The sequence below is a fragment of the Apiospora kogelbergensis genome (genome assembly GCF_038363985.1).
Source record: "Apiospora kogelbergensis strain CBS 113332 chromosome Unknown utg000001l_segment0_segment0, whole genome shotgun sequence".
Taxonomy (NCBI): Eukaryota; Fungi; Ascomycota; class Sordariomycetes; order Amphisphaeriales; family Apiosporaceae; genus Apiospora; species Apiospora kogelbergensis.
In genome coordinates this window covers 1,064,584-1,087,416 of record NW_027117418.1, presented here as the reverse complement: position 1 = coordinate 1,087,416, position 22,833 = coordinate 1,064,584, and the positions used below count along the sequence as shown (strand labels likewise).

Sequence of the window (22,833 nt, the reverse complement as noted above, 5' to 3'; positions counted from 1 at the left end):
AGTGGGTGGATTCAACTATGAGAGTAAGTGATCTAGCAGAACCTCATTCCTACTTCTACTCTGGCGGAACGGCTTACACATCCGACATAGGACTTCGCCACCATAGTCAAGAACAAGCCCCCGATGGAGCGTGCTAAAGAGATTAAAACGTTCTTGAAAACCGATTTTGTCGAAATCCGAGAGGTAATCGTCGCGCAATGGGGGCCAATCGACGGATCCTTTTGGAGCGGAGAGGTCAATACACACGACCAGGGTGTTTACGATGCTCTCAAAATGGCTGATAGGTGGCGGGCTGTACTCGTAGAGAGGGTTAAGGTCGATGAACGTGCTGCCGCCTCAAAGAGCCAAGGCCAGGCTTGATTTGGAAACTATGTACACCTCTTCTCCTGCCTCAGTGGGACTCAGAAGGAGGCTCGACGTACTTAATGTACTATGCTTGGGAGCTGTGATGACTTATATAGCCAATCATCTGCTGGCAAACCTCATTCATCTTGTGAGTTTTGGACTCGCTTTGGCTGCACCACCAAGACATCTCCAGAGCACTTCTCAGTTTCCACATCCATTGCAATGTATCGTCTCTTTTCAAAGTGAGCAGTTCATGATGTGCGGTAATTGCTTCGGAGAACGATGCATCGGCTTATACATCGTGTTATGTGTGTTCAGTGTTAGTCAAATACCAATGGGTTATTCGCCAAGGAAGGAACCACTGGGCCGATTCTTAATTCCGTTCGCGTCTGAAGTACGCATTGATTGCTACCATCATCTGCAGGTATTAGCATGGAATCCCGGACGTTTGATTGGATGACATTGCCTTGATTGCAGGGTGAGAGTAGACAGATATATTCGCCTTGACTCATTATGGATTTCACCGGTGGCCACAGTGGTATGACACTATTTAGGGGGTCCAGCGCAGTCGAGAACACCAATCCAGCCATAGTTCTGCAGACTGACTTATTGGATACACATCAACTTTGCCAAGAAGATGATGAGTGTAAACACGTCTCGAGGGCTGGGCAAGAGGTCTAACAACAAGCCCTTCAGCCTTTGAGACTTGCCTTCGGCAATTCCTCATTTGCCCTAGCCATCCAAAGAAAGGGTGAATTCAGGGACGATCTCAAACGTCTTGAAGTCACGAGCAGTGAAAAGCAAGTTAAACATTATGTTATTTCATCCTCATCTTGATTTATTCAATACAGCAACTAGCTCGCCCAAATGGGAGAAGCGAGTGAATGCATTGTGCTATTATATCCTCATCTTGTTATCTTCAATGCAGCTTTTAACTCACCCAAGATCATTATAAATATTCTAGCCATTCCCAGATAACAACATACTTCCAATCCTTCTACCATCAACGCAATTGACTCACTCATACTTGTCCATCCACTTTGACTCAATTCTCTCCCGAAAACGTTGACCTATTCCGTTACAACAATTGTCATTTGCTCCTCGCTCATCATGGAGCCTGTTGTGGACATCTACAACAGAACTGTGACTCTCATCGCTTCTCTAGAGCGAAGCAAGAAAGACTCGGAAGAGCTGAAGAAGGCCCTTGACGGTAGGTCTTGTGCTTGTGGTAGACATTTTTCCTAAGGAGAGCAAGGACTGAATATTGCAAAAGACAGGGACCGCATGGAGTTTGAGGCCTGGAAGGCAGCTGGCTGCCCAGATATGCTGGGTAAGTTCTTATTATTGCTATACAACCAGCTGCCATTGCCCTCTAACTCTTACAATGTAGCAAAAGACGGCGACGAGTGCCTGGATTGGCGAGGGGTCGGGTTCCCCTTGTGGTTTGAGGTGAAATGTAAGTTGCTCACTACTTTGATATTTCACTGTTAAGTGAAGGAAGTAACTGACAAACGGACCTGACAGCCCTCAAGACGATGGAGCCTGTGGTCAAGAAGGAGCACACAGCCCTCAAGGCTACGGAGCCTGTCGCCAAAAACGAGCACGAAGCCATGGTCAAGACCAAGTTTGGTCTTCGCAAGGCAATTACCAGCACTCCCTTTGAGAAGGGAAAGACCACAATCTTGGGCGGTGGCCCTCTAGTCGAATTTGTCTTCGACGACTCCTAAAGAGAGGAATCGCGGGCCTATATGCAGGCCAATGGGTTAAAAGGTCTGTCGGCTTCGAGGTGGGCTTGAGCCAGAGAAGCTTGACGCTCTCCCACCATGTCAGGACATTGCAGCGCAATATACGCGACCCGAGTGCTGCAGACCGGAGACGAATGAAATTGCCACTAGCACAAATACATTTAGAGGCGACTAGAATACGAGTACTTATTGGGCAAACGACTGAGCCACAAGTGAAATTCACTCCATTGGTGAGGCAACATATTGCTAAGTTGCCGAGGTATCTATCATGCATGTGTAGCATCCAAACGCCAACCCATGCATTAAGCCTAAGCCCGGCCTCGAATTGACCAAACGTACCAAGAAAAACGCCAGAAATACAACAAATTCGAAGTTTCTCTTCGATCGCTTTACCCATGTACCGCTTTCCATCCATACCTAATTACTACCGCTGCCACCACTCATTGTTGTCTCGTCCTAGCTCGCTCGATGCGGGGCCCCTCCCGTGGCCGTGACGACGCGAGCCGTGTCCTCACGAAGCTCGGGCATGGCCTTGTCCATCTCGCCGGCGAGAACGTCGCGGAAGCTTCCGAAGGCGGTCTGCTTGCCGCGCATGGTCTGGTTCTGGCGGCGGACGAGCTCGACGAACTCACGCGTGTAGATGTCTGGGTTCCGGCCCCTCTCCACGTAGTGCACCAGATCGGGTGGGACATGCGGCAGCGCCTGGTCCGGCGACGGCGTCGACGACGTCGCGTACACGGCCTGCAGCGAGGCCTGGAGGGCGCGCAGCTCCGCCGCCAGCACGTCGCGCGAGGGCCTCTGGGCGCCTCCCCCGCCCGCTACCGAGGATGAAGATGGCGACGAGGCGTTCGGGGTGTTGTTGTTGCTGCTGTTGCCCCCGGCGTTGGTTTCGTAGGCGGAGACCTGGACGAGGACTTGGTAGAGCGACTGGATCGTCTCTTTGAGCTGGACTATACACAACGCAAAGGATTGCTTCTTGTCAGCAATTGAACATGTTAATTGAAAGCGTGTGGGAAGTCCACTCACGCTCGACTGTGTCGTGGTCGGCTCGTGCCATCGGCGCCATAGTCTCGAGGGTCTGCGTGCAGGATATTTGGAACGATGGTAGGTTCTGAAAGTTGTCTAGGGATCGCATGTCATCCGTTGCTTGGCGCACCAGGAATGCGGAATGCGGAATGCGGAATGCTGCAGGCAAGAAGAGTGGGTTGGCGGGAGGCGGGAGGTGGGAGGTGGGAGGTGCACCGTGCGTGGTGAACGGGAACCTCTAAGCCTCTCTTACCACTTGCCACTTACCCCAGACTTCCCAAATGCACCTTCCCGCCGAGCTAAATTGGCATGTACTTGTCTCCGACGTGTGAGGACGGAATGCCTCATGTCATGGACTGAAGCTGGATCTATGCGTTTTCCCACGACTTTTCACCCTGGCATCTCAATTGCTTAACTGAATACGGAGTACTGCAATATAAGTTCTGGCCTACGGAGAGACCTCTGACTAAACCACCTGGCCTATCTCAAAAGCAACATCTAACCCAAACCATATCGCCAGGGTGAGTGCCAAGATCTAAGGCTAACAAGGGAGGCACCCTTGAAGCCTATCAGCAACGTTGTTGAACAATCGGGATAAATGTATTTCAGCCAAGCATGCTTGTACTCCGAAGGATACGGTTATCTAAGGCATAACAATCCAATATTGCCCGAGTAGAGAGGTTATACGTCAATTGAAGCATTGGATGATGGAATTCCAATGGAGCTTGGCTCTTTCTCACTCATTCGCGACTATAATCCTCGCATCTTTTCAGATTCTACGCTTAGTGATGATCAAACCGCCAGCATGGAAAGGCGTTTGAGTTCATTGTATATCAATTAGTAGCACTATACGAAGTACTTGTTTGTTATGTAGAATGGGTGAAGGTTTGTTCTTCGCCCGGTTTCGTCATACACCTTGTTGACGGAACCACCAGGTTTCCACGGCCTTGCGCCGCACCTAGAGATCTGGATTGCTTCAGAACGTGCTTGGCTTCCTGGCTGTAGGACTCCCTAGATACATAATGGTTCCTGCTCTAGCAACGAACACTCAAGCTCTATCCCCTCCAAAACGCCAGACAAAGACACCTTTATCAATTGCAGCCTTACTTCTCACAGTACCCCGGACTTCCAGCGCCTTGGGAATAGGTGTGCTTGAGCGGCCTTCAACACAGTATATTCAAGAACAATAACATGGCGTCGTCCGTTGTGGATGAATGTATATTTTTGTGGAATTGCGACAGTGGTGGCGAAGTGATGCTTTCAGTCTTGTCGCGTCCGCGAGGCATAGCCAGCGAGATTTACACCAATAGGCGCAATGGGCTATTCCTGAGAAACGGTTTGCTGTTGCGAAAATTAGCTTGTATCCCTTGAAATGGGTGTGAAAAAGACCATATAAATGCGATTGCCCCAGGGCGCAACGCAGTAGCTTGTTGCAAAGAGGCATTGCCTATGCGACTCAAGTAATGCCTGTGTGCTGAGGCGGGGCGCAACTCACCACCAACCAGTCCATGCCTTCATGAACACCGCTGCCATCGACGGCTGAGCAGGCCATGATGCTCCAATTGCGATCCCTGAGCTCACCCAGCCTTAACGCTTCGCTGATCTCTCCGGCGCCCTTTGCGCCTGGCTGATCTTGCTTGTTGGCAAACACCAGTAGAGCGGCATCCTTGAGTTCGTCCTCGTTCAGCATCGCAGCCAGTTCTTCGGAAGCCGTCTGCAATCGTTCGATATCGGTGCTGTCGACGACGAAAATGACAGCAGCTGTATTCGCATAATAACACCGCCAGTATGGTCGAATCGAGGTTTGGCCGCCAAGATCCCACACGTTAAAGTTCAGGTTCTTGTAAGTCACCGACTCGACATTGAACCCGATAGTAGGGATAGTCGTCACCACCTCTCCGATCTATGCGTTCAGTTTCGTTAGTTACTTCAGGACTCCTGCATAATCACATCAAGTCCAGGGGAAGTGACCTACCTTTAATCTATATAGCAATGTCGTCTTTCCTGCGTTATCCTGTCACGAGGGTCAGTTAGTCATCCCAAGCCAACAGTATATGCCGCAGCGGGATCCAGCGAGATTTCGCATCAGCTCCAGCTTGTCATCACTTACAAGACCCAGAATCAATATCCTGATCTCCTTCTTGGCCCACAGCAAACCCGACAACCACGACACACTTTGACCCATTCTGACGGATTATGTATGGCCCTTTTTTGATGGCGAGATGGTCGCTAAAAGATGTGGTAGGCCGAAAACAGTCAAGTTTGGAGATGCTAATCGCTTTCTCTGTGTGTATGTCGAATGCTCAGGAGGTCGTGTGTCCAGGGAGCTCGTGGTCGCAGGAGATAGGTGATGCAGTTCGGGCAGATCTGGCCAAGTGGATATGCTCAGGGAAGCTAGATCGCAAGCTTGCACTGCAGTGTACGTGGTACATGAACTTGAGGGAACAGAGCACAATGAAGCTGGAAGCCGAGAAAGAAAGCGGAGACTCGTCGCAAGGCTGCTCAATAAAGTAGTCGAAGAGAAGAATAGCCGGGCTTGTCAGATGACTAATGGAGAGCTTTGTTACTACGGGGTATGCAGAACTAATGGATAGCAGGCTTTCTTGAAGGGGCAGAACAACAACAAGCATTGACAAACAGGATAGAGCGAAGTGACCCTTTGAGGATTCCCTGTTGTCGTCAATTGGCAATGGAAGGCAAGCGTAGCAGAGGCAGCCGGTCGGCACGCCGGGCTTTGACAGGACAGACAACCTGCTTTCTTAGCATGCATTGATCCCAGAAGGTGTCCACTTGACAACTTTGAGTCCTTTGCTCAATCAGCATCATCATCGGAGTGGCCCGGGCGGATATTAATTGTCATCAAAAGTCAGGGTGGAGAAGACTTCGGTTGAGCCACATTCGCAAGCCACGTAGCTCAAATACTCTTGAGCCTCAACTCAAACGGCTCACAGCCCCCACGTGACACAATCGGGAAATCTCTGGAAGGGCCACAACCCTTCCTAATCTTCGGGCAAAATTCAAAAGTTGGTGCATACCTCTTGGACGCCTACTCCACCCTTGCAATTCTACGACTTCTTTGCGAAAACATCACCAACTCGACATTGACAGTCGCAACAAGCAGTCAAAATGCCGGTACGTAATTGCCCTACGCCACGACTCTCTCTACCTGCCTGGCATCTTGCGAACGTCGTGGCATCACGACGACACAATGCCAGTCGCGAAGAGACGTGGGCAGCAGACACGATAGATTGAAGGAGACACCCGAAGCTGACAAGAACTTCTTTGCTTTACAGAGCCACAAGTCGTTCCGCACCAAGCAAAAGCTGGCCAAGGCCCAGAAGCAGAACCGCCCTATCCCGCAATGGATTCGTCTCCGAACCGGTAACACCATCAGGTACGACAACCCACCACCAGAAACGCCTTTCGAGCTTGTTCCCCGTAGCGAAAATATCGACCTTTCGCTTTGGAGGATCAGGCCAAGGGCCACCTTAGAAACGACTAGAATTCACAACTAACTTTGTTGTTTGATAGATACAACGCCAAGAGACGACATTGGCGCAAGACTCGTCTCGGCATCTAGACGTATCGCTCTTATCTTTACCTCCTCACGACCCGAACGAACAGCCAGCACATCCCGGATTACCCTTGCATCGGTTGTCAATATCAAATTCGGACGGTCATTCTAGCGTCAATGCGTGATGGAGGAAAAGAGGAACGAGGGACGATGTGCAGAGAATGAATGACGAGACCATGGTTCATCTCCCAGAGATTTGGCTTGCCAGAAACGGCACATCAGCTCTTGACGAGAAGCAGTACACTGCTGGCGAAATGGGCGAACATGTTGATTGAATCGGTTTTCTCACCATGGGCTTACATCGATGGTATCGGTCAGGGAAATGAAATATTTCGTGAACAAATTGTGGTTTCAACCCTGCAGAAGTGACATGGACTGTGAACGATCTCGAATGCTGCTGCACTTTCCCGGGCAAAGTACGACAACGCGACATTATTCTGGAGATATTACCAGTACGCATCCATTCTGGCTGCGAACTTTTCAAGTATCATGCTGCCGTCTAGTTGAAGTCGAACGCAAGCATGTCTCCAGAGCCTGGACCATTTCCCAAGGTAACTAATGCAATGAGTTGGAGTTGCTGTGTTCGTATCTATTCACTACATGGCTTCGGCAAGTAGGTGTATTCACCGTTGCCTCTGGCGCCCTGAGAGCTAGGCGTGATGGTACGTTTTCTGCGCATCCTTATGGTCTCGCATGAGATTGAGGCTAGAGTTGATGCATATGTTAGCCTGGCAACTTTGGCATACTGGCACTATAAAAATCACGCCCATTGCCTTTATACTATATATAGAACGTAACTTAAGCGACCCTGTAGACTTGCTAACCCTCCTCATTGCCTACTAAATCCCCTGTCCTCACTTGGAACTCCAAGGGAAATGGCGTACATGACATGCAAGTGGTATTGGGAGACATCGTCGCACATCTTCAATGTTTGCCACTACCGGTTTGCCTGTAAGGGCGAGGACTGTTTTCTTAAACCCTTAAGCGTCAGTACGGAAAGAATGCTAATGCATGTACTTTTTCTCTTATCCATCGATATGGTCATAATACAGAGGTCGACTGGTAAGTGTCCAGTGGTTGGATAGTGGGGAGAAGTTATGTACATAATTGTCTCATTATTGATCGTATCAATCGATTGGATAATAATGATTTATGAACGCATGCATTATTAGCCACCGCTTGGACCAATCCTCTCCTTGAGCTGATCCCTGCAAGAAAGTCTGGATCCATCATTCTGATCAGACTTAACGAGCGCGAGGCTGTCGGAGCGACGCGATACATTTTTCCCATTCAACCGTGGACAAAGCACGGCAAATACCATACCTAATCATTGGGCTTGTTGCCTATTCGTGCTTCAATCTTCCCATCAAATCCTTTTCATTTCTCTGTTACGTTTTATTTCTCATTCGCGCAAGGGTTCGCACCCATCAGCCACCGTCTTCCCGCTCCCTTTCACCATCCAAAAGCCAGCTTCGAGCCAACAATCACCAAACCGGCTCAGTCCAACCTAAACATTGCAGGCAAATCTTTGCGTACGGGCACCTTCCGCAGGCCACCGAAAACATGAGCAACAATACACGCGACTTGGTGATGGGCGAGGCTGATGTCGACAGCGAAGAGGAGGATGAGTCCTATGATGAAGACACCGGCGAGGCGCGCGAACGGCCGCGCAAGCCGCGCGAGCACGTGGATGACTCCAGTGAAGAAGAAGACGACGACGATGACGAAGAGGAGATTGCAAAGGTGAGCTGCTCTGTCAATGTTATCAATCCGAAGAGCTCGAAACTAATATCTGGCAACATGCTAGATCCGCGAAGGCTTTATCGTTGAAGACGATGACGAAGAGGCTGAAGACTCAGAAGCCCAACGAGAGCGACGAAAGCGGAAGAGACGCCGAGAGAAGGCCGAGGAAGCTGAACTAGATGAAGAAGATCTCGACTTGATTGGGGAAAACGTCGGAAGCTGGGAAAGCAAACAGCCGGAAAAGGTATGATTCATATCAATGCTGAATGACTATGGGATGCTATACTAAATGATTGTCGTTCGACCAGAAGAAATTCAAACGACTTCAGCACGGCCACCGAGATGAGGACAGCCATGGCCGCAAGAAAGGGGGCCTTGACGATATTTTCTCCGACGACGAAGACGATGCCGTGGATGATCGCCGTTATGGTGGACGTCCCAGCCACCATGCCCCTGTTGATGATCTCGACGACTTTATCGAGGATGACTTCCCAGAAGACGAGGATGAGCAGAGACGTCATCGTGAGGATCTGGAAGTGTCACGACCACGCGACAGGGGTCTCGCTGCGCTTATGGACCCCACAGGCCTCGACAAAGAGGTTCTTGGCGAGATGGAGGAAATCTTCGGCGATGGCTTCGAATACGGGTGGGCGCTTGAACTCGAGGAAGCTGAGCAAGATAGAGAAAGGGAAGAGACCAACCTTGAACTGAAGGATGTCTTCGAGCCCTCTCAGCTCGCAGAGAAATTGCTCACGGAGGAGGACAACGAGATTCGCGTAACAGACGAGCCCGAGCGATTCCAGCTGGACCGCAAACCATTCAGACAACTCCAACTATCCTCCGAGCAGTTCAAGGAAGAATCCAGATGGATTACCAACCTCATGTGGCCCAAGAAGCAACTCTCTGGCGACCTCAACCAACCATTCTTGAAGGCTGTGGGCAAGGTCCTGGAGTATTTCGTGGTCGAGGAACTCGAGGTTCCGTACGTGTTCCAGCACCGCAAGGACTACCTCATCCACGCCAGAAAAACACGAAACCCCGACTTTCCCGATGACCCGGAGGCACCTGAGTTCCTGGTGAATGCCGAGAAGCTCTTGACACAAGATGATCTTTGGCGCATCTTGGATCTGGACATCAAGTTTCGCGCATTGATCGAGAAACGTTCTGCCTTGGAGAGAACATGCGACAACCTCAGAGACACCGGAGGTATCCAGGACGAAATGCTGCAGGAAATGCTTCCGCAAGCGGCAACTATGGAGGAACTGCAAGATCTGCAGGACTACGTCAACTTCCAATATGCAGTTCAACTGAAGGATATCGCTGCTATGAATGGTATCACCAGGGAGACGAAACGTCCTGGTACCAAGTCTTCCATGTTCGAGCGAATCAGGAACAGCAAGGCGTACCAATTGGTCAAAGCCTATGGTATTACTCCAGATCGTCTTGCTCAGAATCTCCTGCGCGAAAGCAGCAAACAACACGCCGAAGACCATGACCAGCAACCGATGGATCTTGCCGACAGCCTGACTGACTCCGACTTTGCAACGGGCGATATGGTGCTTGTACAGGCTCGCCAGATGTACGCAGAAGAGCTATTCATTACCCCAAGAATGCGGAGACACTTCAGGGCTCATTTTTACGGCTTGGGCGAAGTCAGCTGTCATCGCACCGAGAAGGGACTCCGAAGGATTGACGATTCTCACCCTTATTACGAGATCAAGTATCTCATCAACCAGACAATTCCCGATCTCGCCCGCCGTCCTGAACTGTTTCTCAAGATGATGAAAGCAGAGGAGGACGGCTTGATCGAGGTTGAGCTTCGGTTGCAAAACGAGAGGGATTTCAAGAAGCAGTTACATGCCGAGTTTGTCTCCGAGAACTACAGCCATGTTGCAGATGCTTGGAATCATGAGCGCCAAGAAGTCATCGACCTCGCCTTCCGCAAACTCGAGCGCGTCATTACAAAGGGTGTCAAAGATTCTCTGAAGACGGCTTGCCAAGACGAGCTTCTCAAGCTTTGTCGCGAAGAATATTCTAAAAGACTGGATCAAGCCCCATACAAGCCCAAGGGCATGGTTCTTGGAACTGCGCCTAGAGTCCTGGCTATCTCGAATGGCATGGGAGATCCCGGCCGCGACCCCATATTCTGGGCATGGGTTGAAGAAGACGGGCGAGTTCTTGAGCAAGGCAAGTTCGAGAACTTGGCGCGAAATGAGGATCAACGAGCAGAGTTTGTGGAACTTGTCGACCGCAGACGACCCGATGTCATTGGCGTCAGCGGCTTCTTGTCCGACACCCACCGACTAGTACGCGATATCGAGGGCATCATCAGTGAGAAACAGATCATGAGCAACGAGTTCGAGGACAGCGAGTCCGGCGAATGGATTCGAGAGCCTCTTGAGGTGATGGTCGTTAATGACGAGGTCGCCCGCCTTTACAAGGACAGTCCTCGCGGCCTACAAGACCATCCTACCCTGAATCCCATAACCCGCTACTGTGTAGCGTTGGCAAGGTACCTGCAAAATCCCATGAAAGAGTATGCTGCATTGGGTAAAGATATTTCGTCGCTGCTTTTCCATCCGAACCAGGGTCTGCTACCACAAGACAAGCTGCTCAAGACACTAGAGACGGCTATGGTGGACATGGTCAACTTGTGCGGAGTCGACATCAATGAGGCTGTCAATGACCCCTACACATGCAACCTTCTGCCCTACGTTTCCGGCCTCGGACCCCGTAAGGCCACAAGCGTAATCAAAGCCATCAATGCGAACGGAGGTGTGGTCAATTCGCGCGACGAGCTTGTCGGTGACCCAGATAACAACAAGTTGCCGGTCGTTGGTCCACGCGTCTGGAATAACTGTGCCAGTTTCCTTTACATCGAATACGATGCCACTAACCCATCCTCTGAGCCTCTGGATAACACGCGTGTTCACCCAGAGGATTATGAGCTTGGGCGAAAGATGGCGGCCGATGCCCTTGAGCTTGACGAGGAGGATGTTAAGGCTGAGACCGATGAAAACGGCGCTGGTGCCATTGTACGAAAGCTTTTCAAGGACGACGAGCAAGAGAAGGTTAATGAGCTTATCCTCGAAGAGTACGCAGAACAGCTGGAAAAGAACTACAGCCAAAGGAAGCGAGCAACCCTGGAAACTATTCGTGCCGAGCTCCAGGCCCCATACGAGGAGCTCAGACGGAACTTTGGCGCGCTGAATGCGGATCAAATCTTTGTTATGTTCACTGGCGAGACCAAGGAATCTTTGGCAGAAGGCATGATCGTTTCTGTCAACGTGCGGGTCGTCAAAGATGATTTCGCCATCGCCAAGCTTGACTGTGGCATCGAGGGCCGTATCGAGGCCCACGAGGTCACATCTCGTGGCAATGTTTCGATCAAAGATGTCATTCACGTTGGACAGACGACACAAGCCAAGATTATGGAACTCAATCGCAAGGACTTCATGGCCAAGCTGTCCATGCGCGAAGACTCATTACGGCGACCATACAAGAAATATGGTGACCATGATCGTAGCATCTGGGATGTGGCGCTCGAGAACAAGGACAAAGAAGCTGGACAAGAGAAGGATCGCGTAACAGGGCGTGCGCAGAGAGTGGTCAAGCACAACCTGTTTAAGCCGTTCAACTCTTTCGACGCTGAACAATGGCTTGGCTCCAAGGATAAGGGTGACGTCGTCATCCGTCCATCCGGAAAGGGCAATGACCATCTTACCGTCACGTGGAAGGTTGCAGACGGTGTTTACCAACATCTTGATGTTCTCGAACTGCAAAAGGAGAACGACTTCACGCTCGGTAAGAAGCTGTGTATCGGCTCCAAGACGTACAGTGATCTCGATGAGTTGATCCAAGAACACGTGCGGGCCATGGCCCGTATGGTGGACCAAATGATGAACCACGACAAGTTCAAGAAGGGCAGCCTTTCAGAACTTGGTGAGTCAACCTATATCAGACGTGCTTGTATTGAATCATGCTAATCAAGGAAACAGAGAAATGGTTGACGGCTTACTCGGATGCGAATCCGACTCGTTCTATCTATGCGTTCTGCATTGACCCGAAACATCCCGGTTACTTTTATCTATGCTTCAAGGCCAACAAGGCGGCTAAGATCGGACATTGGTTCGTAAGGATCATACCAAATGGGTTCGAATTTCTGAAGGAGAAATACCCAAACATGCGCGATCTTTGCAACGGATTTAAGACACGCTTCAACGTTGAGATAGCCAGGATGGTGGACAATGCCAAACGGGGCTCCAGACAACACCACAGATGAATGGAAGGGATGCCTGGAAAAGTTCGTTGCAGTTTTTAGAGGATCGGTCAACTACTTAGGGTCCGTGGCATCGATGACGCAAAAGCTCCCGTGCATTGGGGAGATGGCGCAAGTCTGTATATGTATGAAATATGGCCATGACTTTTTCACAGGGCACAGGTTGCATAAGAAGCGAAAATTCCATATACATCAGTAATCGAGAATGGATGAGCACAAGCAGGACCATGACTTTTACGCGCCCCGGTTTGTGAAAGCTGAAAGGGGGGAGAGGCTAGGGGCTTAAGGGGCTGAGGGGACCTGCTAGGGAGCTGTCATGATCCATTAATCAGGTAGTGGGCAGGCTAAGAAACGGTAGTTTATAGCTGAGCAGCACGGATAGGCTTTTCCATATCGCAGCAACAATATCAGCTAGCAGGTGTCATCTGTCTTTGAAGGATATAGTATTCAATTAAATTGACTAGCCAACAATGTATGTAATCTTGTAGCTAGTCCGCAGCCCTTGTTCACTTCAGCTCGCCCAGCCTCCGGTGGCCAAGGTTCTTCTGTAGCCACTGACCTACTACTATGTCATTAACAATTGTCCCTGGCGCTGCTTGAGAGGCACCCTCCGCCCACGGGGAGTCGTCGGCGAAATAGTTGGGATATTGGAGGGGACCTATTGCCGACGCAGTGGTTAGCATGTTTTCCGGCTTTGCCTATTGCTGCACATACCGGAGATGTCATAGACGACGAGGCGCCCCGCCTCTCGGACCGCGATCCACGCGCCGGGTCCGTTTGGGGCAACTTGGTTATGCCCCAAGAGATCCGCCATCGGAATTTCTCCCAAGTTGGCGGTCAGGATCCCGCCGCGCCGGGGCGGCTCATGCTTGGCCACGGCCTTCTCGCCGCGACTTTCGTACAGAGCATCGAAGAGGCCAGCGTCTGGGGAGGCCCTCCACTCTTCTGGCGTCACCGCTTTGCCGGCCCAGCGCTCCTGCGTCGCTTCGTCTATGGTCAGGTCGACCAGCTCGAACACGTAGCCGTGCAGCACGATGAGGTTGCTGGCAATATCGACCAGAGTCCTTACGAGGCGGCCTACCTCGTGGATGGTATGCTTGGCATCGCCTATGCCGAGCTCCGTCATTGGCTTGTTCTCATGAAAACCCGTGCCGTAGTACACATCTGTGATGTCGCTTCCTGAGTGGTGTGCTATGGGCCCAGGGTGATGCTCAATGTAGCCTAGACGGGTAGAACGGTCAGTACATCGATGACGAGGATGATCGCTGGTTCTAGGTCAAGAGTTGGTGACTACATACCTCCTATGTCATAAATAATTCCGTCACAGGCTACGTACACACCTTCGCACGTCCCAAAAGACGGTAACGTCAGCAATCCAGCCGAGAGGCTATAGCTAATACTGTGGTAGCATTCTAACTCACCTGTTTCTGGAGTATCGTAGTGCGCCAGTTCTTTCTCAGTCAAAACAAGGCTGTTTACTTTGGGAAAGCCTACAGCAGCATTATCTTCTGGCTTTATACATCCACACTGGTATGGACGTAGGGCTTCTATGATATCTGGAAACAGCAAGCTGGCATCCATTTCTACCGGGCGGGGGCCTCTAACGGCGTTTTTGGTTGCCATTGGTATGCTACTATCGTTGAGAAGATCTAACGGGAAAAGGTGAGTAAGTAAGGGGGAAAATGTGCACAAACAAAAGGGTGGGTACTGGAAAACTGGTCGACTCAAGACGTACTTGTTATGTTATAAACTCTCCCATGATGTACGCGCCAAAGAGGGATGGATGGAGCACCGTCAAATTCGGCAACCTAGAAGAATATCAGCATCAGCAACTCGTGTAGCAGAGGTCGCCAGTTAGTCAAGAAGAGCCCACCTCTCTCTGTAAGTACCACGGCATCAAGATGCCCACCGGCCCTTGCTCTCTCAACCTGGGACGGAGCTGTTTTGCGAAAGGGTTGTTGTCGTCTTGTAGAGCCGGGCCGTACAGCGTAGGTCTCGAGGCATTACTAACAACACGTATGTCGATGTCATCGGGGACTTCGTAGCACGACCAGCCCTGTGACGTGGCTGTCTTGACCAGCAATAAGCTTTCCTGGGCGATCTGCGAGGTAGTCAGGAAACGCTCGTCCGGTGAGAAACCGTCCGTATAGACTCCGGGCCGTGCCGGCTGGACGCGGGGCCAGATATCTGGAAACGAGCTGAGCCTATCGTCCAGTTCGAATGGAGGAGGCCTGATTACGGGGTCGACCCACTGCCGTCCGTCGGATCCCTCGAAGAGTTGCCGGAGGAGCTCCGCGTAGGACTGGCGGACAAGAACGACCCATGGTTTGTGCACCGACTGCTCGGGTGAAATTATCGCCAACTCTGGTATTATGGTCCTTGCGATAACGTCCAGGTACTCCTTGGGATGCGTCAGCGGCGTTTTAGTTTGGCCGTCCGTGGACTCGACGTCGTAGACTCTCCCTGACCGTGCTCGCTCATAGTCTCTCCGGGCAATTTTGCCGGTATTTGAAAATTCCCTCCATAAATTAACGAAAGACTCGCGTTCAGCGAGAATAGGCTGCGCAGGCAAACTTGCGTGCATCCTGTGGACAGTCAGCGCCGGAGAAGAGCCGGTGTGGGAAAGGGATGTCTCACAGGTAACCTAGGGCAAGGATAATCCAACACCCGCTTCGCACAACCCTGGACAGGACCTCGGGCTCATCGTCCTCGGGGTACAGACGGGAGCGGGCAGCGTTGACTACCCCCTGAGCAATGCGGCGACATTGATGCAAGTTATGATGACCATGGTAAAGGCCGAATAGGGCGATGACATGCCTCAGATATTCGTAGCCCCATAGGCTTCTCGCCCATATCTTTTGCTGCCCTTCTATGTCGGGGTTGACAGCCTTGAGCATGTTTTCGATCTGCTGCGTCCTCGCATCTATAGCGTTACGAACCTGCGTCAACATGGTCTGCACTTCGTCGACTCGTGGACTCTCCATGGTCAGGATCCCGCTCTCCGCGTGAAATCGTGAAAGCTTCAGAGCGTCGGTGCCTTTCTTATTCACTACGCTGTCCCAGTAGTTCTCGGTGAAAAGGGACGAACAGACGAACGTCGGTACAATCCAACTAGGGGACGGTTGGATGCCGTAAGGAACAAGGTCCCACGCGTCTCGCGGCTCCTGGTTATACCCTCTGAAAGTTTTGACATTGGGGAACTCGAGCTGTACAAAGGACATTATCCATCCACCGGGTTCTTCACCCCGGACGAAGGGCAGCCGGCTAGACGATTTTATACCCCCGAATATGTGATTGTCGAAGCTGAAGCCCAGTTCCCGTATCTGTTCCTCGCCCATGTACGCCTCGGGTGTGGTGTCCATTGTGTAGTCTCGGCGGCGGCTGCTGAATATGGCATGGCCAAGCTCGTGCAGAATACTGGTGGCGAGGGCAAAGCGGGCTATGGAAGCCTCTGCCGGTGTCGGGTCCCTTTCGAGCAACACGCGCATTTGTGCCTGGACCGTTCGTCAGCAAGGGGCGAAGAAGCATGAAGTGAGGACGCGGGGCGTGGGTACTCACCACGTTCAGAACGACCATGGGGAACGCTATTATCTGGCCCTCGATAGCCGCCGGTCGCCAAGCCCAACTAGTCTGAGCGTGCGGATGTGGCTGACCGATGTCACTGGTGAGCGACCAGCTTCGTTCGTCTGTAAACGCCGGTTTGGTCAACAATCTTCCGCTAGGATGAAGAAGAAAGAAATAAACCCACCACGAAAACCCCAAATAAGGTCTCTTGTGAGCCACAAAAGACGGTCATGTGCTTGACCAAGGTACTCCTGTCGCCGAGGCATCTCCCCAGGACTACGAGGCCTGACCGAGCAGCCGTCTCCGGGTAAAGGTACCCCTAATGGTACTTTTGTACCGTCCTTGTAGACGATGTCTCCAAATAGTACAGTGTCCAGCCTACTCAGTTGATGAGTACCCGACATAGGTAGAGTAAGGTGGGAGGGTGTTTCTTACCAGGAATCTCTCTCTTCCATCAGCTTAATCAATATCCTATTACAAAACTCCAAAAGAAGTCGTAGCTCCGACCAGATCCGGTCACTCTTCGGATCCCATAGTGTGATAGGATTTGACCGTGTGCGGTCGATAAGAATGTCGTCGCTTAGAGTCCACCACCTAGGCTTTCTGAAGAATTCTAACCAGCTGTCTTCGTTTACTTGGAGTAGCTGTCTCTGATGGGCTGCCCTGTTGTCGTCGTGGCTATATCCATTGGCCGAATGGCCTCCACGCACCGATGTGCCCAAATACTCATTCAACGGGCCGAGCTGGTATGAGTAGATGCCGCCCATATCATCCTAGTCATGTTAGAACCAAGTTTCGTTTTGAGGGAGTAGAGACTGCTTGTCGCAGGCAGAAGAATATGGCTTACGACCTGCTTTCGCCTGCTTTGAAGAAGCTTATCGAGTCTTGGGATTTGGGGGTTACCTCCTGGTATATCATCGTAAAAAATCGGATCAACATCTGGAACTATAGGGTTCAATAGGGAGTGATCAGAGCCATCCCCTAGATCGCCCGCGACGGAGACCCCGTACCGCTGCGCCCAGGGTGACAAGGGCCTTGCTGACCTCGCAGCCTGATCAGACATCTTATCCTGTACGGGTTGGAATGATTACCAGGCAAACCGACTTGGTCTGCAAAAAAAGGATGAAGTCCCAACCAAAAGGAACAGAAAACATTGTGTTAGTTCAGTCATCACGCTTTACTGGCAGATGTGTGCAAAGAATAGTAACAAAGCGGCACTAGGAGCAATAGAGGGAGAATCTTGGTGGTACGAAAACGGACGATATATCGTTGGAATTGCAAGGCTTAGGGCTTTCTATGAAAAACGTCTTTGTTCTCAACCGACGCTCTGGTAGATCCGCACCCAAACCACTAACTGTAAAGTTGGCAGACTTGACATTGGCGAGATGTCAGGCTGAATGTTGTCTCTGGTGTCTTGCAGCCGTGTGTAGACGGGAGTGGAAAGATGCGGATAGACCGGCCACTACAGGAACCCGGGATCAGCCGGAGAGCACCCGTAGATGGCTTAGGTGCTGGAAAAGCCCCCCAATTTTCGAGCCAAAGACGGACCTATGATGAAGCGTTTAATACTGTAGCCTGGGAGGAATGGCGCAGCGCGACGAGAGCCGAGTAAAGAATAGTAATCGTGGTAATCGTGGTAATCGTGGTAATCGTGGTAATCGTAGAGCAATGGAAACAGGTTTGGCGTCCCCAATTCTTCAGGGGGCCAAGCCTTTTCGTACGGGACGCACGGCTCTGGGTTTTGTTTGGGCGACATGATTGAATGCCAAGGATCAATCAATACTAATTCGGGCTACTTGTTCGTACCTGTAAGGCGCACCCCCACTATAGCACTAAGTACCGTGGACACATGAGCTGACGGGCTGGGGGCTCATTAGGAGGCAGAGCAAATTGACAGCATAGCACAAAGTCATCCTTCGGTCTCGTCTCCTGTCCCTGCTCCTGCTCCTGTCCTGTTCCTCTTATTCGTCTTTGGAAGCATAGCCATGGCCCGAGCGATTCGAACATAAGCGCCACGATTCCTGTGTCTCTTCTTGCTTTCCCTTCAAACTCTTGGAATCCCGTCCAATGCTGCTGTTGCTGCGTCATACTTGAGAGAACAGGGATCATCCACCCCGACCCCCTTGTGGACAAACCAAGCCACTTTCACTTTGCTTGTGACCGAGTACAATTCGACGCGACACCTTTCGCTTTCTCGCTTCCCCCCAAACCCACCGCGACCGCGTGCTGTATACGATGGCGGGAATAGAACAGCTTGAGATTCATAGCAAGGTGAGTTGTTCCCATGCGCCCATTGCACTTGCGCGTCCCTGCTGGACATAGAATCCAGGCTAACGCGAATCCCCTTGTGCTATACAGTCTTATATCGTTCGCTGGGTCAAGGTGGACGAAGGGCATACGATATCATGGAGCGTCCAACCACACAAGAAATCCGTCAACTTCGGCATCGTTAAGCACCCGGGCTCCGGCGCGACCTCCCTGACAGCCACGGCCGCCAGCGTCGACGAGCTGAACAAGTCATTCGAAAACATCGAGGGGTCTAGCAATGTGAAAACCGGCCGCTTCGGAAGACGCGATGCCAACTCGGCGCAGGAACAACTCCAGAGTAAAGGCTTCACCATCATGAAATGGCATGGGAAATGCGAAGCCGATAAGGTCTCTATGGGCACGTACGATGTTTTGGCCGGGGAGTCAGCCATGTTCGGGCTGGTTTTCGACAACACCTTCTCAAAACAAACAAGCAAAACGGCCACCTTCGTTCTCCTGACATATCCCACCGGCCAATCGCCACAGGGGGCGGCCTATCTACCGAACCTGCAAGCTGCAGGTGTGAGCAAGTCCAGCCTCGTCAAGCCAAGCCCCCAGACGGCTGCTGCTGCTTCCGACTCAGTGGACAGTTTGCAGAGCCATAGAACGCGGGCTCTCTCCCTGGCTAATCACAGCGACCCGGGAACATCCTCGACATATCACACGGGCAACCTACTCAAGAGACGCAGAAAGAAGGGCCAGGGCTTCGCGCGCCGCTTTTTCTCTCTCGACTACTCGTCATGCACGCTGTCGTACTATTACAATCGCAATTCATCGGCTCTTCGCGGTGCGATCCCGCTGAGCTTGGCTGCGATAGCCGCGGATGAGCGACGCCGTGAAATCAACATCGACTCCGGCGCCGAGGTATGGCATCTCAGAGCCTCTAACGCCAAAGACTTTGATGATTGGGCGAAGGCCCTCGAACGAGCAAGTAGGATTGCTAGAGGCCTTGAAGCTGAGCCTTCCCCGATCATCTGAATGTTCCACACTCGAAGCAGCAGCCAGGCATCAATACCGCAACAACCAACCCCAGCAACCAGATCGAGGAAGACAGGGAGTGGCAGCAAGTTGAATCTCTGGTGAGCCGCGTGGTCGGCACACGAGATGCCCTTCGTAGACTGGTAAAAGACATGGCTTCCCAGGAACAGTTCAATACTCGCCCGACCACCTCCCACCTCTCGCCTAGTGCTCCCACTGCAGCCGAAGAGGCAGAAGGTTACTTTCCCTCGCAGGGTCAAGACAAACGGCCGTTTTGGAAGCGCAAGTCTAGTGGATCCGTGCTGACCCCGACCAACTCTCAACCTGGTGTGCCGTCTCCGGGCTCGGCAGCCACGCCAGTTCCCAATGGCACTCAGGCTAAGTCAAAGGGAATGGAGCAGGAAGAGCGTAGTACGCAGGAACATTGTACCGCTTTGCTCAACGACCTGGACTCGGTCGTGACAGAGTTCACCGGCCTGATTGCCAGGAGCAAGAAGAGACGCGTCCCGACACCTATGTCGGCGACGGGCCCAAGGAAAAGCATGGAGTCGACGGCCTCCACAGAAGAGTTCTTTGATGCCGAGGCAGGCGAGACGGATGACCGTAACCAAGTTGTCATGATCGACCGCCAAAGCGGAGAGGACGATTCTCAGGGGTCGGAAGCCGACGATGCGTCTATACACTCTTCTTCATCAGTGTCATCGGTCGGAGAGGAGGACAAGCCTTTGGATGCCACCGGCGCTGCCGCGCTATTTCCAGTCAAGCCTAAGTCTCTTACCCCTCTTCCCATCGACATCGGGGTTGAGAGACGCGGCACTGTACCGCCAGCTACTGTCCCGCCACCTTCTCTCATTGCCTTTGTGCGCAAGAATGTTGGCAAAGATCTTAGTACCATCTCCATGCCGGTATCTTCGAACGAGCCTCTTTCTCTAGTCCAACGCGTGGCGGAACAGCTCGAGTACGCACAGCTTCTTGACAAAGCAGCCAAGTTGAAGTCGGCCGATGAGAGACTATTATATGTGTCAGCATTTGCTATCTCGCAGTTCAGCGGATATAGAGGCAAAGAGCGGGCCACTCGTAAACCGTTCAATCCATTGCTCGGTGAGACTTTCGAGCTGCTTCGCACGGATTCCGAGTTGCCTGGCGGATTTCGACTCGTGGTCGAGAAGGTTTCTCATCGCCCAGTCCGGCTGGCAATGCAAGCCGACGCGGCGCTTTGGTCTTTCACTCAGAGTCCTGCGCCTACGCAGAAATTCTGGGGAAAGAGCGCGGAAGTCACAACTGAGGGTAAGGTGCGTGTTGCTCTGCGACTGCCAGACGGCACTGACGAGCTGTACTCTTGGACCATCGCTACCATGTTCCTTCGAAACGTCGTCATGGGCGAGAAGTACGTTGAGCCCGTGGGGACGATGGTTATTAACAACGAAAGCTCGGGCGCAAAAGCCGTGGCGGAGTTCCGATCGCGCGGTATGTTTGGCGGCCGCGGAGAAGATGTCCAGGTCGACGTTCAAGATGCCGACGGCCAGAACACCGGTCTTAGCCTCACTGGAACCTGGACGGGCTCGCTTAAGAGTGGCAAGGAGGAGATCTGGAAGGTCGGCGAACTCGTCCCCAACGCTGCCAACACGTACGGCCTCACGGCCTTCGCGGCCACGCTCAACGAGATCACCGATATCGAACGTGACCGCCTCCCGCCGACGGACAGCCGTCTCCGCCCGGACCAAAGGCGTGCAGAGGAAGGCAAGCTAGACGATGCCGAGGATAAAAAGGTCCTGCTCGAGGAGGCGCAGCGTGTCAGAAGGCGCGACCTGGAGGCCCGCGGCGAGACCTGGAACCCCAAGTGGTTCGTGAAGGCCAGCGCCGACGACGCCGAGGAGGAGGTATGGAGGCTGAAGAGCGGCAAGGACGGCTACTGGGAGAGCCGAGAACGCAAGTTCGAGGGGGCTGGCGTAGAGGACATATTTGCGATGGGTGCTTGAGAGAGCGTAAGAGCGTGAGCCTGACTACTACTTATTTACTCCATTTTTTCTGGTGCATTGAGAGAGAAGAGAAAATACCGACATTTTATGTGTCATGTTGTAATTGAAAGAAAGCCCAATGAATAGGGGTGAAGTGGATGAAGTCAAGGGACCACAGGAGATCCTCAGACCAACATATTTCTGTTACAACTCACGCAAAACCTATAGCCCTATTGTGAAATACTGAGTGGACTTATAGCTGCATCGTTTTAAGATACGATGTTGTCACCTAGTGCTAGGACTATGACAAGAGGTTGTTGTCCTGATAGGGGGAGTATGATGGACGTTCGGGGAGAACATGCGGCCTACCATAGTCTATCACCATCGAATCAGAGGTATAGCTTATGAACGAATTCAGCCTCTAGAGCATGACACCTAGTTTCTGGTTGCTTCACTTCTACTCCGTGTCACTAACAGCCAATTCCATGGGTAGAAGACATTCTACATCATATCGCGTGGTTTACTGTACTATCTGATTTAAACCTCAGTTCAGCCCGTGAGCAGAATGGAGAATGGGCATACCCAGGGCATGTAGACAGACATCTGTGCAGGGTCAAGCCAAGTACCATGTCTCCGGTGTAGGGTGAGCACTTTCCAGAGTAGACAGGACAGGGCCCGAAGTTGGTCGTGATGTCTGAACCGACATCCGTATGGTCTACCCCGTATAACGGCTATATGTGATGGCGGATGATGCATGTGATCGACACTTTGAGATGTGTACCTCGCTGGAGAATCAGATCTCCGGGCCAAGTGACGAGCAACGCCCACTCATCGGGCCCTGGTCAATCGAGCGTCGACTGGAACGTCGATCATCGCTGTTTCCATCCTCATTTAGGTTTGATACGGGTTGATCCACGGATCAACTCCGGTTTTCTATTCATTTTCACCATAGCCCATTCCTTTTCGCTCCCTTATTTTCCATGTAGACCATGTACCACTGTGTTTTCGAGCTCTTCTTGTCATCTCCGTCATCATCCAAGGTCGATGAATATCTTTAGCCACCCACTTCCTGGTCTCTCGAGTGTTTGTGGTACGATGCCCTGGGTTGATCGTTGCTCGACCTTATCGTAAGGCTGACTGAGCTTCCACCGTCGACGAAGCCCTAGATCGGTCTGGAGGCAAGTGCGAGAGAACTTGGGACCACGTCGGAGAACTCGCCGTCGTATATCTTGTCTTCCTGCGTCTGCATAGCAGCGCCTCTTTCTCTCTTATCACACACTTATCTGTACCTCCTCCCTCCCTCCACTTCAGCAA

The 22,833-nt window shown here is 51.9% G+C and overlaps 10 protein-coding genes across 10 annotated transcripts; 5 read left to right on the top strand and 5 right to left on the bottom strand.

Annotated features, from left to right (window-relative positions):
- Positions 1-17: 17 nt before the first annotated feature.
- On the top strand, positions 18-360 carry PG998_000361 (uncharacterized protein; the record flags this gene model as incomplete). Its single annotated transcript, XM_066867179.1, has 2 exons — positions 18-23; positions 91-360. The coding sequence occupies 2 exons, from the start codon at positions 18-20 to the stop codon at positions 358-360; spliced, it is 276 nt and encodes a 91-aa protein (XP_066735594.1).
- A 1,095-nt stretch (positions 361-1,455) lies between these two features.
- Positions 1,456-2,072, top strand: PG998_000360 (uncharacterized protein; the record flags this gene model as incomplete). The annotated part of the gene is made up of 4 exons (XM_066867178.1): positions 1,456-1,555; positions 1,619-1,675; positions 1,736-1,801; positions 1,870-2,072. 4 exons carry the CDS (start codon positions 1,456-1,458, stop codon positions 2,070-2,072), a joined length of 426 nt encoding a protein of 141 aa, XP_066735593.1.
- A 474-nt stretch (positions 2,073-2,546) lies between these two features.
- On the bottom strand, positions 2,547-3,156 carry PG998_000359 (uncharacterized protein; the record flags this gene model as incomplete). Its single annotated transcript, XM_066867177.1, has 2 exons — positions 2,547-3,040; positions 3,117-3,156. The coding sequence occupies 2 exons, from the start codon at positions 3,154-3,156 to the stop codon at positions 2,547-2,549; spliced, it is 534 nt and encodes a 177-aa protein (XP_066735592.1).
- A 1,280-nt stretch (positions 3,157-4,436) lies between these two features.
- On the bottom strand, positions 4,437-5,301 carry PG998_000358 (ADP-ribosylation factor 1; the record flags this gene model as incomplete). Its single annotated transcript, XM_066867176.1, has 4 exons — positions 4,437-4,457; positions 4,612-5,019; positions 5,092-5,130; positions 5,227-5,301. 4 exons carry the CDS (start codon positions 5,299-5,301, stop codon positions 4,437-4,439), a joined length of 543 nt encoding a protein of 180 aa, XP_066735591.1.
- Positions 5,302-6,054: 753 nt separating this feature from the next.
- PG998_000357 (60S ribosomal protein eL39) lies at positions 6,055-6,738 on the top strand. The gene is made up of 3 exons (XM_066867175.1): positions 6,055-6,248; positions 6,410-6,510; positions 6,648-6,738. Exons 1-3 carry the CDS (start codon positions 6,243-6,245, stop codon positions 6,694-6,696), a joined length of 156 nt encoding a protein of 51 aa, XP_066735590.1. The 5' UTR covers positions 6,055-6,242; the 3' UTR covers positions 6,697-6,738.
- A 1,515-nt stretch (positions 6,739-8,253) lies between these two features.
- PG998_000356 (Transcription elongation factor) lies at positions 8,254-12,715 on the top strand (the record flags this gene model as incomplete). Its single annotated transcript, XM_066867174.1, has 4 exons — positions 8,254-8,433; positions 8,498-8,677; positions 8,742-12,375; positions 12,432-12,715. The coding sequence occupies 4 exons, from the start codon at positions 8,254-8,256 to the stop codon at positions 12,713-12,715; spliced, it is 4,278 nt and encodes a 1,425-aa protein (XP_066735589.1).
- Positions 12,716-13,218: 503 nt separating this feature from the next.
- PG998_000355 (uncharacterized protein) lies at positions 13,219-13,838 on the bottom strand (the record flags this gene model as incomplete). Its single annotated transcript, XM_066867173.1, has 2 exons — positions 13,219-13,370; positions 13,427-13,838. 2 exons carry the CDS (start codon positions 13,836-13,838, stop codon positions 13,219-13,221), a joined length of 564 nt encoding a protein of 187 aa, XP_066735588.1.
- Positions 13,839-14,570: 732 nt separating this feature from the next.
- PG998_000354 (uncharacterized protein) lies at positions 14,571-15,296 on the bottom strand (the record flags this gene model as incomplete). The annotated part of the gene is made up of 1 exon (XM_066867172.1): positions 14,571-15,296. One exon carries the CDS (start codon positions 15,294-15,296, stop codon positions 14,571-14,573), a length of 726 nt encoding a protein of 241 aa, XP_066735587.1.
- A 49-nt stretch (positions 15,297-15,345) lies between these two features.
- On the bottom strand, positions 15,346-16,200 carry PG998_000353 (uncharacterized protein; the record flags this gene model as incomplete). The annotated part of the gene is made up of 1 exon (XM_066867171.1): positions 15,346-16,200. One exon carries the CDS (start codon positions 16,198-16,200, stop codon positions 15,346-15,348), a length of 855 nt encoding a protein of 284 aa, XP_066735586.1.
- A 2,311-nt stretch (positions 16,201-18,511) lies between these two features.
- PG998_000352 (uncharacterized protein) lies at positions 18,512-21,540 on the top strand (the record flags this gene model as incomplete). The annotated part of the gene is made up of 3 exons (XM_066867170.1): positions 18,512-18,547; positions 18,635-19,514; positions 19,589-21,540. The coding sequence occupies 3 exons, from the start codon at positions 18,512-18,514 to the stop codon at positions 21,538-21,540; spliced, it is 2,868 nt and encodes a 955-aa protein (XP_066735585.1).
- Between the last annotated feature and the right edge of the window lie 1,293 nt (positions 21,541-22,833).

Bases quoted from the DNA above. Each gene is read 5' to 3' on its own strand.
- PG998_000357 (XM_066867175.1), top strand. The intron at 6,511-6,647 runs GTACGACAACCC...GTTGTTTGATAG, and splicing joins CGAACCGGTAACACCATCAG to ATACAACGCCAAGAGACGAC.